Below are 18,543 nucleotides of genomic sequence, written 5' to 3' on the forward strand. Positions count from 1 at the left end.
CCACAAAAAGAAGCAATAAAAGAGGGGAAATCCAATAATTTTTATGTGACTTAATTACAAAATATACTTATGCACAACATTTATCATTTGTGAATCCATTTGACAAGCCTCGAAGACAATCCCAAGCAAAAAACTTTATTTTGTTAAGTAATTCTTCTTTGTCCAATGACTCATTTTTAAAGATGATTTGATTTGTGGTACTTTACACACACCAAATCAAAGGTTTGAAGTTGATGCATTGTAGCAAGAACACTCATACTTAATCCTATAACCCACAATCCCCTCACCCAATTTGAGCCACCAAGAACTACTATGCTATTACCTGATGCTGCTCTGGCATGACAGTTACTCAAAGCAACATAAGCGCTATCATTCACCATCGTCAAAGGTGATTTTCGACAGGACGCTCTTTTGTTTTAACTTCCTCTTCTACCTTTCTATTTTTCCCATCCACCATTCGTACACTACCTCCTTCATAAGGACGATGTTGCTCCTTGAACCGTCGCATTGTGTCTGTGGCCCCCACCATCGCAGTGTCACCATTGTGGTCTTTGACATAGAAGCGTAGAAGGAGAGGAGAAGACGAGGAAGAAAGAGAAAGAAGAGAAAAAAACAAAAGGGTAAATTTGAGAATGAAAGAAAAAAGAGAAAATAAATGAAAATGTGTCTGGGTGGACAAATTGGTCCATTGAAACTTCATATGACAATTTCGTCCATTTGAGTCAGCAACACACTCAATAAATTTCTTAACTTTATAACAATCCAATGATTCCATGTAAATTTTGTCATTTCTGTTAACAGAACAAATAAATAGTGGAACAAATCTGTTGCACTTTTTATAAATTAAGGGACAAAATTTTATTTTTAAAAAAAATCAGAAACCCAAAATCAATGCTTTATAAATTCAAGGATTAAATTAGATATTTATCCAATTTTAATCACTACAATATAATTTAAAAATTTCTTCGTGAATAACTTTAAAATGTTTAAAAATTAAAACAAAAATTACAAAACAAAAATTAAATAACAAGAACCAAAATAAATAAAATTTACCATGAACATTTTTATAAAAAAAATAAAATAATAAATTTACCAACAAATAAGAAGGTAAAACGCCAAGAAAACTATACATTATAAGAATAAAAACATATTTAAACATAAATACAATAAGCTATAACAAGCTAATCTTTCGTACAGGAAAGGGATTAGAATAACTCTGTCGCAATTCCTGAATCTTCTCAGCCATCGATACGTTTCAAATACCTAACTCATGAAATATCTGTTCCATTCTCTATTTACTGGGACAGGGTTCGATTAAGAGAAATGAAAAAAATCTTTACGTGCTTTTTTGTCGTACGTGGAAACATATTTCAACGTAATACAAGTCAAGATGCTAAATTTCAGATTTGTGTTAGAGCAGAAATGCCACGAAAGATATAATCCAACATTCCATTCTACTGCAGGATTATGATTTCTAACCACTGACCAGTTTTAATTTCCACCATATGTGTGTATATTTTTCATTACATTTACAAGAATGTAACATCACTCTATTGAAATTTAAGTTTTAAGTCAGTTATATTACTTGAGAACCAATATGAATTTTCATGCCCAAACTTACAAAGCAGGTTCATATCTTTTGCTTTGGCCTTCTCTAACAATCTTGCTTCTCCTATTCAAGTGCCTTATTGGAGCTCAGGTTGCCTACAGTTTCCAAAATACAAGTGTCGGCGTGGTAATTGATGCCAATTCAGAGGCTGGAAAACAACAGAAGAGAGCCATGCATATTGCAGCTCAAACTTTCAATAATAATTCAAAGAATCACAACAACACAATCCTTTTCTTCCACGACTCTAAGCCATTTTATAGCTTTACAAGGAAAGTAGATCAAAGGAAATAACAGCCCACGACTTAGATTCTTAAGAACGTGCGAGGTATTTGACTAAGTTCAAAAATAGAAAAAGAACAACCAACTAATTATTGAATCACTATTGAAACTAATTAATCCTATTACAAGTTGAACTACTAGATCCTAATTACAAGGAAACTTCCACGATCTTAACTTGCTTATGCTGCTGTTGGATTTAATTTGGTGGTGGTGGTGGTGATGGCGGCGGTGTTAGTGGTGATGGTGGTGTTCGTGGTCGTGCCTGACGACAATAAGGAGATACATTGAGTTTAGGAGGCGGTGGATACAGCAACAGCCTGCCTCTTTTAATTGTCTTGATGAGCTTGTGAGGGGAATCCAAGAATGAGCCATGGGAGACTTGAGAATTAGAAGCATTGCTTATGAAACTAAAATGGGAGATTAGCAATGCATGCACAAGGATCGTGCCAATCAACAATGACTTTGAAACCATAATCGTCAGCTACTTGGTGTGGCTAGTGGGAATGTCTGGATTATGATATATGCAGTGCAAATGTGAAGTAGGGTTTGTGAACCACCCAAACAAATCACCTATTTTTTGGTAGAGCTATCAATTTAATTCAGGCCATTATTATTTGCTCCAAATACAATAAATGGGTAAGGTATAATTGGAAATAATGGTTGTTGGTATTTAATATTTTTCATTAAATTCTTCCAGCAGCAGAAAACTGAACTTTCAAAACCAACCCATGTAGGGAATGGTATTCTGAATGGAAAAGGAAGAACCAATTAATGAAAGAAAAAATAACGAATGAGTAAAATAGAAAGTAATGGTTGTTGGCTTTAATTGAGGGACAAACAAATATAAAATTGACTTAAGATCACTTTTCATATTATATTTTATAATTATTTCATTTTGCTATATTAAATTTTAAGAGTTTTATTATAATTTTTATATTTTTAAAATATATTATTTTAGTCTTTTTTTTAATTTTTCATTTAAAACACTAGTTTTCTGTTAATATTTAAATTTTAAAATAATTAATCTAATATAACTAATACTAAAAACTACTACTATGTGTAATAATATTTCCATGAAAAACAATTGAAATACAAAAAAATGGTTTAAATATTATGACCACTTTTAGCTGTCATTGTAATAATTTTAATTTATAAAAATACCCAATTCAAACTCAAATCTCTGATATTCAAACCCAATTTCAGAAATCAGTCACCAACTTCAGAATATAATCACACAATAAACAAACTAAAGAGGATCATTGTGGATCGGATAGAAAACAAAAGAGAAGAGGATTTGAGAAAACAAAAGTATAGTGCTCCGTTATAAGAGGAAGAAGATGAACAGCGACTCGGCGACGCGTCGGAGAGGAAGAGTTGGAAAAGTTTGAAGCGGCAAAGACTCGGCGGAGAAAGGCCTCCACGTGGTGTCGAACTCGGACGGTGGTGGCGGAAAGGAGAATGCTTCACGACCGCCACTTGGAGACCGCGGGGGAACATGGAAGAACTTCGTAAACGACGACGACGATGCTCGCTGGTTCCCACCGCGGGTTCGACGCGTCAGTGGCAAGGTGGGTTTCACGTTTTCTGTATTTGTCTCTGGCTGGGTGTGGTTTTGTTTGGCTTAGGTGGTGGATTTGTGATTTGAAGGTTATCAGGGCTTGTAGTAATTGGAATTCAGTGGTGCAGAGAATTGTGCTATCCACCGTAGTCTAATGTGTTTGATAATTATTTTAGTAGTTTATAACCTAGTTTTACAGTCCATTATTTTAGTAGTTTATTATTAAGAACTTTTTTTTTATCCATAAGCACTTTGCTTTGCGCACATCCCAAATATCTTAAAATACATTAAAAATTAAAATAAATTAGATGAATCATAATTAATAATTGCATCATATAGTTATAAACAGTAGTATGTTATAATCAGTTTCATTGTTATAAAACATTAGCTATTGCAGTAAAAAAAACTTTTTAGAGGAAAAAAAAACACATTACCTATTCACGTTAATTTTAAAAACTTACAAAACATAAATATAATATAAACTGTGTAGTCATTACTGTTGATTAAAAAATTGTTAAAATTTTAATAATTTCATAACTTATTATCATATAGATATTTGTCAATATTCAATTGTATCCCTCTAGTTTTATTTATTTTTCATGTTATATCTTAATAATAATTACTAACTTTGAGAATGAACTAATGACACACTTTCTTAGGGTGTGAGTGTGTGACCAAACTATTCAATATTTTGGGAAGTTGCAAGTCTATGGAGCAAGAATATCTAGTAGTGTTAATCAAGTCGAAGGAACTAACGAATTGGTATTTCACCTCCTTGACATGCTGGACAATCAACAAATCATTTTTTCCTTGACCCTTTGGTGTATAATTGGCGCAGTTGAAATGACAAAATTTGGTCGAATACTGAAACTAATTAATCCTCAAAGATATATCTCGCAGACTCTTGAGTTCCTCCATGAATGGAAGCATGCTCGAAAATCTTCTCAGGTTACTGCAGTTTCTCATCGAAGCATTATCCATTGGACGAAACCTCAAAATGGCTTCTGGAAATGTAATGTAGATGCTGCCATATTCAACTCATCTAATAGCTTAGTCCATTTGTGCTGATGCCATTCCGGTCCCAAAAGAGGCTTGGGATCTTCTCCACGCACTATCCTGTACTGCGGAAATGAGAAAATAAAAAAAGAGAACACAAAATACAAGATACAAACACAAATTGCTTAAAAAATATACAAACGCAAACAAAAAGTTTAATAATCAAGCATTTTCAGCATAGAAGTTTTTCTCATTATTAACTAATTTTAGTATAAAACTTAAAATAATTATTATAAAAATTATAAGCACTAAAATTAAATAACAAGAACCAAAATAAATAAAATTTACCATGATCATTTATATAAAAATAGTTTACAACAATTAAAAAGATAAAACCAAGAAAACGGTATATTATAGAGATAAAAATATATTTAAACATAAATACAATAAGCTATAATAAGCTAATCTTTCAGGAAAGGGATCAAGATTTAGAATGATATCCTGCCGCAATTCCTGAATCTTCCGAGCCATCTATATTGACGTTTCAAATACCCAACTCATGAAATATCTGTTTCCATTATTAAAGAAAAGAAAAGAAATATCCGTTCCATTCTCTTAACGTGTTTTTTTTTTTTTTTTTGTCGTGGAAACATATTTCAAAGTAATAGAAGTCAAGAAGCTAAATTTCAGACTTGTGTTAGAGCAGAATGAGTGCCACGAAAGTTATAATCTAACATTCCATTCTACTGCAGGATTATGATTTATGACCAGTTTCTCCACCATGTGTGTATTTATTTCTTTTATAGGAACATAACATCACTCTGATGATATTTGATTTTATGTGAGTTACATTAATTACTTGAGATGAGAGCCAATATGAATTTTCATGCCCAAACTTCCAAAGCACTGTCAAATCTTTTGCTTTGGCCTTCTCTAACAACCTTGCTTCTCCTTATTATTGGAGCTCAGGTTGCCTACAGTTTCCAAAATATAAGTGTTGGTGTGGTCATTGATGTCAATTCAGTGGCTGGAAAACAACAGAGAAGAGCCATGCAAATTGCATCTCAAAGTTTCAATAATTATTCAAAGAATCATAACATAAACCTTTTCTTTAGTAACTCTGGGGGAATCCCATTACAAGCAGCTTCAGCTGGTGAGCACTATTTGATTTTATTTTTTTTACTTTTTTAATTTCATTATGCACTGCTTATAGAATATCATGCTGCTTCTTGTTTCCAGCTGAAGAACTAATCATGAAGAAGAAAGTTAAAGTGATTGTTGGCATGGGGACATGGCAAGAAGCAGCTCTAGTTGCTGACCTTGGAAACAAAGCTCAAATTCCAATTATTTCATTTTCTTCTCCTTCAATAGTCCCTCCTTTAATGCAACATCGTTGGCCTTTTTTGATTCAAATGGCTAAAGATCAGGCTGCACACATGAACTGCATAGCAGATATTATCCACGCGTACAACTGGCAGAAGGTTATAGCTATATATGAAGACAACCCTTATAGTGGTGATTCTGGATTGTTAAGCCTCTTTTCCGAGGCTCTCCAAAAGGGTAACGCGCAGATTGAGAACCGATTGGTTCTTCCACATTTCACTTCTTTATCTGATCCAAAAGGGGTTGTTCTTGATGAATTGTTTAAGCTGTTGCCACTAAAATCTCGTGTTTTTGTTGTACTTCAAGCATCATTCCCTATGGTAACTCACTTGTTCAGAGAAGCCAAGAAGATTGGATTCTTGGGGAAAGATTCGGCTTGGATAATCAACGAGGGGATCACAAGTATGTTGGACTTTGCAAATAAATCTGTTTTATCCTCTATGGAAGGTACTTTAGGAATCAAAACCTACTATTCTACAAATTCTACTGCTTATACTCATTTGCAGGAAAATTTCCAATCTGAGCATGCTGAAACAGCAGGCACTAAACCAGGATCAGATGCATTACGAGCTTATGATAGTGTTATAATCATTACAGAGGCCTTAGAGAAAATGAATAGAAAATCTAGTAACTCAAAGCCAAGGGTGTTCTTGGAGAAAATTTTGTCTAGCAATTTTAATGGTTTAAGTGGTAATATAAGATTCCAAGGAAATCATCTATCCAACACTGCAGTATTGAGAGTCATCAATGTGGTTAATAGGGACTACAAGGAATTGGACTTTTGGACCCCAAAATTCAAGTTTGCTGGATCTCTTGGGGGTGATTATGCTACAAATAACTTAGCCGGCCCAGTGGTTTGGCCAGGAGGCCTAATTTCTGCTGATCCTATTGGATGGAAAATGCCTACGGATACAGAACCTTTAAAAGTGGCAATTCCCACAAACCCTGCTTTTGTTAATTTTTTGAAGGAAGACTCCCAAAAGCAATATAGTGGTTTCTGTATTGATCTTTTCCACGAGGCACGGAAAATTCTGAGTGACAAGTATTCTGGGATGCCTTATGTGTTTCACCCCTTTAATGAATCCTATGATAAACTTCTACTGAATGTCATAAACAAGGTAAAATCTTTACCTTCTGAACGCATTAAGTTCTAGTATGCTTGAGTTTGCTATTTTCGTCTCATCTTCAATATATGCGTTGCACACCACAACATAACATTACCACATAGACCAAACATCATATGCATATCAAAACTAAAGCAAATTGTTTCTTAATTTACTGCCTTAGTTGACCTTTGTATTTGAACAATCCAAAACTTGTATTCTCATTCTGCACCAAATTGGCACAAACAACATCATTTGTCAAGGAAAATATATTCACCCCGAAGCATTTTTATTGTTTGAATGTCTCAACCCAAAATGCTTTCTGGTATACTTTTTAAACTATATCCTCTTATTAGAAATTTTTAGTATTTCAATTTTTTTCTAAAACAGAAAGGGAAAAGAAAACTAATGCTTCTGTTTTGGACAAAAATCAATTGCAGTCCCATGATGTTATTGTAGGAGATGTAACAATACTTGCTGAACGATCAAAGGATGTGTGGTTCACTCAGCCATACACTGAGTCAGGCTTATCACTTATTCTTCCAATAGAGACTGAAGGGTCAGCATGGTTGTTTATGAAACCTTTTAGCTGGGAAATGTGGATCGCAACTATTGGAATCCTCATCTACACAATGTTTATCATATGGTTCCTGGAGCATCACTTGAATCCAGATTTTGGTGGACCATTGAAAAATCAGTTCAGCACCACGCTGTGGTTTGCTTTTTCTTCTCTATTTTTTGCTCACAGTAAGTATAAATATACAAATAACGAAAATTCATAAAGTTTCCTTTTTGTTATGTTATATTCAAAGCCAAAATCGATTGGTAATTTAGTGTATAGACCATTGTAGTTTGTGCTATTTGAGTCAAGTTGCCATTTCAGACAAATCTTATACAAAGTGACCTGAAATGTATGGATAAAACTATATATAAAGAGGGAATATTAAAATTGTTTAAAATCTACAGCAATGCTTCTTCCGTCTTGCAATGATCAGGAAATGTTTGACTTATAATATAAAACTTGTTGGTAATTATATAGGAGATTCAGTGGCACCTTTGAGTTGCAATACCCAAAAAAATATGTTTATAGAGAAAAACTTTAGTTAGATTTCATAAAGATATCTTCTTCAATTGGAAAATCTAAGCCTTCCTTTTGCAAACAAATTCTAACACATGCCTAATTTTGATGTACCTCAGAGGAGAAAATAAACAGCAACTCTGCACGAGTAGTGGTTGGAGTATGGCTATTTCTTGTGTTTGTTCTAACCTCAAGCTACACTGCCAACCTTTCCTCAATGCTTACTGTCAAACGATTGAATTCAGGAAGAGATATTGATTGGCTAAAGCAAAACAACTTATCAGTTGGTTGTGATATCAGCTCCTTTGTAAAGAATTACATCATAAACGTGTATGATTTCCATCCGCAGCAAATAATAGAGGTCAACGGAGAAGATGACATTTTGAATAAATTCAAAAGCAAAAATATTTCTGCCCTCTTTCTTGAGAGCCCCTATGAGAAGGTTTTCATGAATAAGTACTGCAAGGATTACACTGCAGTTACAGCTGCCAATAAATTTGGAGGACTTGGCTTTGTAAGTTGTTACAACTCATTCTCCAACTGTAATTATGTATTTTGCACTCTCAAGTTCTGTTTTTATATTACTCTGTAGACTTAACTTCCACAATAAACTTTATATTTTAGTGATGCAATATTACTAGGAGGAAGTATATTGACAAAACTCAGTGGCTGCTCTTAAGTGTTTTGTGCTGTTCTCTAATTAGAAATGGAATTTTACCTCTGTAATTTTGGTGATAAAACTGCAATTCTGATATAAAAAACACCTAAGATCAAAATTTACTTTATCTGCATGGGGAAACCTTTGGAAATGGAAACCTGTTTTGTAGTCCTTGAACAGACACTAAACTAAATAACAGAAGATTTGGTTTTCTTACACTGGCTGTATTATATGTGCAGGTATTTCAAAAGGGATCTCCCATGGCAAGAGACTTTTCAGGAGCCATTTTAACACTAGCAGAAATGGGAAAGCTAAAAACTTTGGAAGAGATATGGTTGACCCCTCCAAATGAATGCTCAAATGGCTCAACATCTCCAGAAACTGAGAGCCTGACCCTCCACAACTTTTGGGGTCTCTATATCATAAGTGCTGCCATATCCACCATCTGCTTCGTGAGGGCCTTATTGACGAAATGGTTACATGACGACCACAACCATTATCATCATGAAGAGAAAGCTCAACTTCAAGGCAATATAACTGCTAATGATGATAATAGTGTTTGGAAGAAGGCAATTATAATCAGTACAGGCTTTTACAATACTATGAATAACAAAACTTTAGGCAGAGCTGCAACTTTTAGTGGAACACATCGTCAGAATTCCTCAAGGTGGGAGAGTATAAGCACCTCTGATGATGTGGCTAATCTACAGCGTTCTATGTCAGCTGTCAAAGATATGCTGTAGACTCTGGCATGTTGCACAAATCACACAAATAAATTTACATGTATTGATTAATTAATTGAAATTAGTATATAATATCATCTTTGCTGTTCTGTATAGTATAGTATAGGGCTAAAGGCTAGATACCTTTAAAATTCCCAACCTTTGTTGTCTAATGTTTTAGGTTTGAGATTGCGGAAAGAAATGATCAGTATTTGAGATTGCATTAGGAAAGAAAAGTAAAAAAAATATTAAACTAAACTAATTATCATCTATGGAAATTAAATCTGGACTACCATCCTATCCGAGAGCTAGCATTAATTACATGTAAAAACCAATTAAGGATACATCCGAGAGAAAGGTGCTTCATAATTATTGGTTTGGTGCAATCTGCATGCAGACTGCAGAGAACAATAAAATCTCATTCCATTAATTTAACAGAGTCTAAGGCATTGTACACCTTTGTGACAATGAAAGTAGATAAAAGAAATAACAGCCTACGGTTATTTGACTAAGCAGAAAAACAGGAGAAAAGAAGGCCAACTAATCGCTTAATAGAAGAGATTATTGAATCAAAGGTGAAACAAATCCTAAACACGTTGAACCAGTAGAAATTAACTTAAACAATCCTAAAATGTTTGCTTGTGCTGGTGTTGGATTTAACAATGTGGTGGAGGCGGTGGTCGGGTAAACCACAGAACGGCTCTATTGTGTTTGGGAGACGGTGGATTTGGCGGCATCCTGCATGCGTAAATTTAACAATCTTAACATGCCTATGTCACGTTGCTGTTGGATTTAATTTGGTGGTGGTGGTGATGGTTCTCGGAACCCATAATTGCTGTGCTCTTAATTAGCGGTGATATTTGGATTATGATATATACAGATGTGAAAAAAGGTTCGTTAATCACTTAATTAGCTAAACTCAATTTCCATGATAGTGTAATTGCGAAATTTCTTAGGGAGCTTGGAGGTATGTTTGACCGTGGAAAGTGAACGCACAAAGGCGTTGTTTATTTTAAAGAAAGGTTTAATTAATGGATAAGTAGCCAAAAGTGATTCGATCGTGGCAAAGATGACTGTGTCGTTTGGCAGAACTCCATGCTTTCCGGTTGGCTTTGTCAATTTTCAATCTCAATGGGTTAAGGCCTAAGGGGAGACATTCTCAAAATAAATCCTTATGGGCTTCTCCTTCTCCTATCTTGCATTGCTTAATACTAATGCATGTAGTTTTGTTGTTTTAGTGCCCTGAGTCTCCGGTTTAATTAATTTTTAAAAATTAACAAAAATAATTCTAAAGATGAATGGCTAACTAAATGTTAGGATAAGCTCTGTAGTTATTATTGATGATTAAAATAAATTAATTATTATTTTTAATACCTTCATAAATTATTATGTAAAAATATTTTATCACAGTATACACAACTTCATATTATATTTTTTTCTACCTCTAATTAATATCATATATTAGTCCTTAAGGAAGAAACTATTATATATAGTTGACTCAAAAATCATGTGTTGACCTAGAACTTTGATCAGACAATGTTTATATACAAGAGTTTGTTTGTTTTGGAGAAATTACTTTTTATTTTAATTACCAATTTTCTCAAAGAATTGTACTCTAACTTTCTCATCCAGCAACTTTTTTTTTTTTTTTCTGAAACTCATCCATCAACGTTGATGTTTAATACATTTATATTTTGATGTCATGAAAAATAGGGTTTTATTTTTCTAGGTACTATGACAAAGTCCATGGCCAAACATGTGTCTTGAACAGAGAAAGACACACGTAACATAAGATGCTAAACTTAAGGCTGATAATTGCAGCAGAATCATTGCCACAATTTTTTTAAAGTTCAAAATAACGACCAGATATGCATTCAAAATAACGGCAGGAATAATGTTTATCAGTCTGATCATCTATATGGAAGTCATAGTACGTTGGCCGACATGAATTTTCATAACCAAACTTCCAATACAGTTCCAAATGTTATATGCTAAATTCTAAACTTACTTCCCTTGTGTGTGGAAAGACTGAGTTCATGTTTTGCTTGGTCTGTTCGTTTTGTGGTCCAGGCCAAACTGTCCATAAGTTTGGGGTCAACTTCTCAAGTTATCTACGACTGTCGTAGGTCCCACCCAACTTAGTCGTCTCAAGAAGTATTTCATGCCAAATATAACAAATTAATTGTCCCAACTTATTGCAAGTTGCTATGATCAGTCTAGTCTACTACGGCAGTTGTTTTCTCTTATGAACTTGTGGATATGGATGCTCTGTCTGTGTCTGGTTGGCGTATCTGCCGCGTTGCACGTATAGTATACTTCCATCCAAAATCTGCCAACACTTCCTTTCTGCATTCTTAAAGCCTAAACTTAGAAATCTTAAGCACACTTTCTTATAATTTGGACTTAATTAGGGTCCAACTCAATCACACAAAACCAACTAATTATGTGATAAGGATTGTTAAATCTTTTAAAGATTACATGCATTAGCCATATGTCTACTTGACATGGGATCTCAACACACTCAGTTACACCTAGGAATGCCCCCTCAGGCCTAAGAATAAACCTATGAGTTTATATAATTAACTTTTGATACCATCTTAAAATTTGAGTTTATATAATTAATCTAATTTGATTAAATATAAATATTATTCAGTTAGATTTAAATGATTGCTTAACTATTGATTCTATTCCCTAAAGTATGGATTTTTTTTTTCTTCAATTGGAAACCAACCTATCTTTCCTTTCCTCTAATGCATAGATAAATGTGAGTAGTAGTACCCTTGTTATCTCCATGTTGAGACGAAAGAGTGTTTGGCATGATGGAAATGTGGATGCATATTTGGATTGAAAGTAATTTAACTCAAAAAACTAATCCGATATTACGAGCTTCAACTTCTGTTTACTGCTACATGGTATTGAAACAAAAAATTTCATCCATTTTATATTCTACCAGGTTTGTCCAAATCCTAGACTAATCCTATCTAACGAGCTGGTCCTCCTCACAATTACTTCCTCGCAAGTTGGAACTACAAGAATATGCCTTACTTATTTGGTGACAAGACTGACTTTCCGCGTTGCCACTCATTAACCGCCAGCCTTGTCTATATCCTTCTTCTGATTCCCAACTTTGTCTTTAAGTATGGAGTCAACATCTTCACATGATTGACCCAAAGTTATAGTTCCATGTCCCCACAAGAATCCTTAGCATCCAAGTACTATTAATTTCTCTTTCATTGCCTTCTTTTCCTCGAAATTTCACTCATATGACATATAATAAGGCCTAGGCAGCCTGTCCATACTCAGTTTTCAGCAAAGGCTAATATGTTATGTGAGCAAAACATATTGAAGCAAAATGCATTTCCTTTCAACTATTCCTCAAACACTAGCAATGATTTGGCTCTTTTATTTACTCATCTCTCTTGGTCTCATTAGTGGCTACCAAAATGAAGCTACAAATGCAAATAACAAAGTTATATCTATTGGGGCTATCATTGATGTTAATTCTCGCATTGGGAAAGAACAGCAAGTAGCCCTGGACATTGCTGCTCAAAGTTACAATAGCACTTCAAGGACCTACAAGTTGGCTCTCTATTTTCGGAACTCCACCAAGGATCCCCTCAGAGCCATCACTCTTGGTTAGTATATCTAGCACTGGCTAAGTTAAAATTTCTTAAAGGGTGAAATGTGTTTTGGATCTCTCAAGATTTGGTCAAAGTTGGTTAGTAGCCATATTTTAAAATGGTGATTTTAGATCTCGTATTTATAAAATGTGGCGGATTTTACCCTTGGCCCTATACTTCGTTTTGACTTAACTGAGAACGAAATCCATCATATTTAAGAAATGCGAGAACCAAAACCATCATTATTAAAATGTAGAGACTAAAATCAATTTTGATGGGACTTAAAACACATTTCACCCTTTCTTAAATGTGTAGATTGAAGAATGTGAGGCCTTTTCTTGCAGTTGAAGAGATGATTTATAAGCAAAAGGTGCAAGTGATTATAGGGATGCACAAATGGTCAGAAGCAGCTCTAGTGGCTGAAATAGGAAGCCAAGCTCAAGTTCCTATCATAGCATTTGCAGAACCTACAATTACCCCACCATTGATGACAGAGCGATGGCCTTTTTTGGTGAGACTGGCTAACAGTAGTACAACATATATCAAATGTATTGCAGATATAGTGCAAACTTATAATTGGCAGAGAGTAGTTGCCATCTATGAAGATGATGCATATGGTGGAGATTATGGTATGCTAGCACTGCTATCTGAGGCCCTCCAGGATGTAGGTTCAATGATTGAATACCACTTAGTTCTTCCACCTATTTCTTCTCTACATGATCCAGGCGGGCTTGTACGTGAAGAGTTGCTTAAGTTGTGGCAAACACAATCTCGTGTGTTCATTGTGCTGCAATCTTCATTTGAAATGGCGATTCATTTGTTTAAAGAAGCCTCAAAAATGGGACTCGTGGACAAAGAATCAGTTTGGATACACCCAGAGAGCATAACTAATTTGCTGGACTCTGTCAACAAGTCTTCTATTTCCTATATGGAAGGAGCTTTAGGAATCAAGACCTACTACTCCGAAAACAGCACTGAGTACCAAGATTTTGAGGCTCAATTCCGGAAAAAATTTTGGCCTAAGAATGCTGAGGAAGATAATCGCTACCCAGGATTTTATGCTTTGCAAGCATATGACAGCATTAAAATTGTGACTCAAGCAGTAGACAGAATGGCCGGTAGAAACACTAGCAGCCCAAAGAATTTACTAAGAGAAATACTGTCTAGCAACTTTCTTGGTTTAAGTGGTCAAATTCAATTTGAAGATGGACAACTCCTGCAGAATCCTATTTTGAGGATAGTAAATGTGGCTGGGAGGAGTTACAAGGAAGTATGCTTTTGGAGTCAACAACATGGGTTCACCACAAACCTCCCTATAGGACAAGGTGGATATAATGTTGCAGGTAATACAAAATGTTTCAATGGTGTACGTTGGCCCGGGGATCTGAAGCATGATCCAAAGGGCTGGAAAATGCCTACTAAACAAAATCCATTGAGAATCGCAGTCCGAAACAGAACCTCATTTTCCAAGTTTGTCAACTATGATCAGAATAAAAAAATATATAGTGGATTCTGCATTGATATTTTTCAGAGTGTGCTCCCCCTTTTGGGGTATGACTTGCCATATCAATATTATCCCATTGATGGAACCTATAATGATTTGGTTCAGCTTGTTTATAACAAGGTATCAAATCTCTTTCCCTTTTTCCTTACTACGATAGACAGGCAAATGTTATTTCTTTCATTATCATTAGTTTTCTTTGAAGTGAATTTGCCTCATTTGGTCAGATATGATATTGCTCTTTATTTGCTTATCATCCCTTTTAATTGAAAACTTGGCTGGTTGTTTTATAAGGACAGCTTACCTTTTCAGTGACAATATCTTCAAAGAGAAGCCATCAAATTAAGAGTATATAACAAAGTTCACTAATAATTAGCAGCAATTAGGAATAACTCTAATTTGTACTAAATACTACTTAACTATTTTAAATGTAGAGTATGAATTTGTTTTCCTTTATTGATTTGGACTACTTTTTCATTGTCTTGTGGTTAAATAATGATGGAAGACTTATGATGCTGTCGTTGGGGACATGACCATACTAGAGGAAAGAATGCAGTACGTGGATTTTACAGTGCCATATGCAGAATCAGGATTGTCAATGATAGTTCCATCAAAGTCAGAAGAGTCAGCATGGATGTTCACAAAGCCCTTTACCTGGGAACTGTGGATGGTTACAGGTGCCATTTTGATTTACACAATGTTAGCAGTTTGGTACCTTGAGAGAGAATCCAATCCTGAGTTTCATGGCAATTGGAAGAGCCAGATCAGTACAGCTCTTTGGTTTACCTTCTCGTCTCTGTTCTTCGCTCATAGTGAGTATCAATCTCAGAATTCCTAGCATTTTTTTTACGTCAAATAGAACTATGCAAAGCAAGCAAAATGGTTAAAGAAATTTTCCTGAATGGAAAATGTGAATTAAACTTGAGTAATAAGGATTTTTCATCATGCAGGGGAAAAAATGAGTTGCAACTTAACTCGTATGGTGATGGTCTCATGGCTCTTGCTAGTTCTGATCCTTACTTCATGCTACACTGCTAGTCTTTCTTCAATGCTCACAGTTAAACAACTGCAACCAAATGTCACAGACATTCAGTGGTTGAAGAGGAACAACATGAAAATTGGTTGTGATGGTGACTCATTTGTTCGGTCGTTCCTGGAGAAAGTAGAAAATTTTAAGCCTGAGAACATCATAAATGTTACTGATGAATACAACTACGATGGTGCGTTTAAAAATAACAGTATAGCAGCTGCCTTTCTTGAACTCCCATATGAAAAGGTGTTCATAAGTGAATGCTGCAACAGATACATTGGTTTCACTCCCAGAACCAGATTTGGAGGACTGGGCTTTGTAAGTGATAATATAATTTGTCATATTTTTCTTATCATCAAAATATATATAGAGGAATAATGGAAAAATAATTTGTCATACTAATTCACTTCACTACAATATATATAGAGGGATAATGGAATGTATTAAAGGGTCCTAGAACATTAGTTAAGGAATAAAAGAAAAACACATTTATTTTCCGCATCCCAATAAAAATATTTTTTGAATTTTTGTCCTCCTATTCCTAGTTATATATGTCATTGAATAATTGAGACTTTGATGAATAATTATTTGATTTTTTAGTTATTCTTTTCTTCTTCCCAATCTATTAATAACAAAATTGGATTCTTCTAATATATAAAAAAAATCCAATGACTCTTGCTATTATAACCTCCCCAACCACGATTTTTTTTATATATATTTTTTCTAAATATTCAATCTCAAAATAATAAATTGTATTGATCCTAGATATAAAAAAATATAACAAGTAATAGTAAATAAAATAGGACATATATAAAAAAAAGGGTGGATTCCATCGTTTCTATGAATTTCTTAATCAATACCTTAAAGACCATGATTAGCATTTGCCAATATTAAACACGAAAAAACTCATAAGAGAGTTTTTTCTTTTAAGTGAGCAAATAAGGGAGTATTTATCTTTGATGCATAGTGGATTATGATCAGGATAGACTGCAAATTCAATTAAAGATTGATACACTATTGGATTCTTACTTCAGATATAAAAGTTCACCTAGATAATAGAATTATGTTTGGAATATGACACAAGGTTCCATTGCTTGGATTGTATAAAACAGGATAGAATGGAATGGATAAATGGAACCTGATGAAATGCATTATATTTCATCCAAAATCTCTCTTTTCATTCCCTCCAAATTAGGGGCTATGGTATGGAAGTTCCATCATAAAATATCATTTTTTTTATTTTGGTGAATCATAACATATCATTCTATTTCACCCATCATTAGATATATCTAGAAGCTTTGGTAATACGTTAAACAAATTTAAATCCATAGTATGTGCGCGCGCGTGCATATGCAATTGTGTGTTTGTGCAGTTTTTCTTTTATGTTTGGGCTATGATTTTCAATCTCAACAAATACAATGTTAGGGAATCAGACAATTTTGCTATAGATTTTGTTGACACAGTTTTACATACTTACTCGGATGGATGAATACAAAATGTTTATGGAGTTTAGTATTACTCTTTAAGTTATGACAGAATTTTCAAATAATCTAATGCAGATGTTCCAGAAAGGCTCGCCACTGGCCAGAGACGTGTCAAAAGCTATATTACATCTCTCAGAAAAAAAAGCAGAGCTGAAGAGATTGGAAGAGAAGTGGTTGATTACCTCACCGGCATCATGCTCCAACGTGACCTCCGATGATACGGACAGTTTGAAGCTGAGAAGTTTATGGATTCTATATGTCATCTCAGGTGCCACTTCCACCATTTGTGTGCTACTATCAGCCATCCAGTCTCTAGTAAAATCCTGTCACCAATGTCAAGCAGTGGCACCAGAAGGCAATGACACACCAAGTGATCATAAAGTGTGGGAAAAGGTGATTACACATGCAAAACAGATTTTTAACAAAAAGATCAATAATTCAAGTGAGGCACAGGAACAGGTTGTGACTGATTGTTCTTTGAGATGGGATCGCGTGAACATGACTGTTTCCCCTGAGCATCAGCAGGAAATGGCTTCTCCGCTACCCGGAATTTTAATGCTACCTTCTCCACCCCCAGAGGTTCAGATGACAACTCATGATTTAGGAATCACCAACACTTCAAAGTAGTTGCAATAGTAGACACTGCTTTTGGTGTACCTTAGGATCTCATGTAGATTACCAGACACTGTCAATCAATCTTTTGTGAAGTTTATAGCCTTTTTCACGAATAACATCATCTGTAGTGGGCTCTTTAACTCTTCCAATGTGCTTAAATAGAACCGTTAAAGGCAACTATTCTATCTGAAGCTACAAAATATGTGGCCCTAGTTACAAATGTCTGCAAATATATAGAACATACATACGATCAGATAGTGAATTCTGTGTTCGTATTGTACAAACATAGTGAATAAGATTATGCATGACTACAACTCTACAACATAATAATTCTCATTTTGATTTAGAAATACTGTGTACAACTCTACAACACATTTTTTTTTGTCTGAGAAATACTCTGTATATACGAACTCATTTGTTCAAATAATATTCTCAAGTTACTTAATTTTAAGAACCAACATCAGCAATTGTATTAAAATTGTTTTTGTTCACTTCCAACTTACATATATCTTTTTTCATGGGAGACCGAGTGTTTATTCTATACCAAAGGTCTAATGAACACAAGTTACTATTGATCTTGTTCCAACTTACATATGAGGTAAAGTTATTTTAATTGGTATGTAAAATTGTATACAAACAAAACTATTTCAAAATATTTTAACTTCTCTTATTACAAATATACACCATTAAGATCAATAGTTATTGATTAACAAGCAAACAAACTAAACAGAAATTACACCAAAGGAGGAGCACAATAAAAAAATAGAATACCCTCTTCCAACGATAAACCGTGCTTAGTTATTGATAAACAATAATTATAATTTCTATGTATTGTCATTTAATTAAAATTCATTATTAAATATTACTTTTAAAATAACTTTATAAAATTAATGATGATTGATAATAT

At 34.3% G+C, this 18,543-nt stretch overlaps 2 protein-coding genes across 3 annotated transcripts; both read left to right on the forward strand.

Annotated features, from left to right (window-relative positions):
* Nucleotides 1–3,060: 3,060 nt before the first annotated feature.
* On the forward strand, nucleotides 3,061–9,547 carry LOC114373835 (glutamate receptor 2.7-like). 2 transcript variants are annotated; one of them, XM_028331382.1, is made up of 6 exons: nucleotides 3,061–3,456; nucleotides 5,412–5,595; nucleotides 5,682–6,943; nucleotides 7,369–7,675; nucleotides 8,126–8,520; nucleotides 8,904–9,547. In XM_028331382.1, the coding sequence occupies exons 2-6, from the start codon at nucleotides 5,493–5,495 to the stop codon at nucleotides 9,405–9,407; spliced, it is 2,571 nt and encodes an 856-aa protein (XP_028187183.1). In that variant the 5' UTR covers nucleotides 3,061–3,456; nucleotides 5,412–5,492; the 3' UTR covers nucleotides 9,408–9,547. The 2 variants fall into 2 exon arrangements, with proteins under 2 accessions (XP_028187183.1, XP_028187182.1); XM_028331381.1 differs by lacking the exon at nucleotides 3,061–3,456 and having other exon boundaries at nucleotides 5,062–5,595.
* Nucleotides 9,548–12,666: 3,119 nt separating this feature from the next.
* On the forward strand, nucleotides 12,667–17,986 carry LOC114374083 (glutamate receptor 2.7-like). The gene is made up of 5 exons (XM_028331680.1): nucleotides 12,667–13,021; nucleotides 13,351–14,630; nucleotides 15,013–15,319; nucleotides 15,458–15,855; nucleotides 17,097–17,986. Exons 1-5 carry the CDS (start codon nucleotides 12,739–12,741, stop codon nucleotides 17,646–17,648), a joined length of 2,820 nt encoding a protein of 939 aa, XP_028187481.1. The 5' UTR covers nucleotides 12,667–12,738; the 3' UTR covers nucleotides 17,649–17,986.
* The last annotated feature ends 557 nt before the right edge of the window (nucleotides 17,987–18,543 follow it).

Source organism: Glycine soja, chromosome 11 (genome assembly GCF_004193775.1).
Source record: "Glycine soja cultivar W05 chromosome 11, ASM419377v2, whole genome shotgun sequence".
NCBI classification, from domain to species: Eukaryota; Viridiplantae; Streptophyta; class Magnoliopsida; order Fabales; family Fabaceae; genus Glycine; species Glycine soja.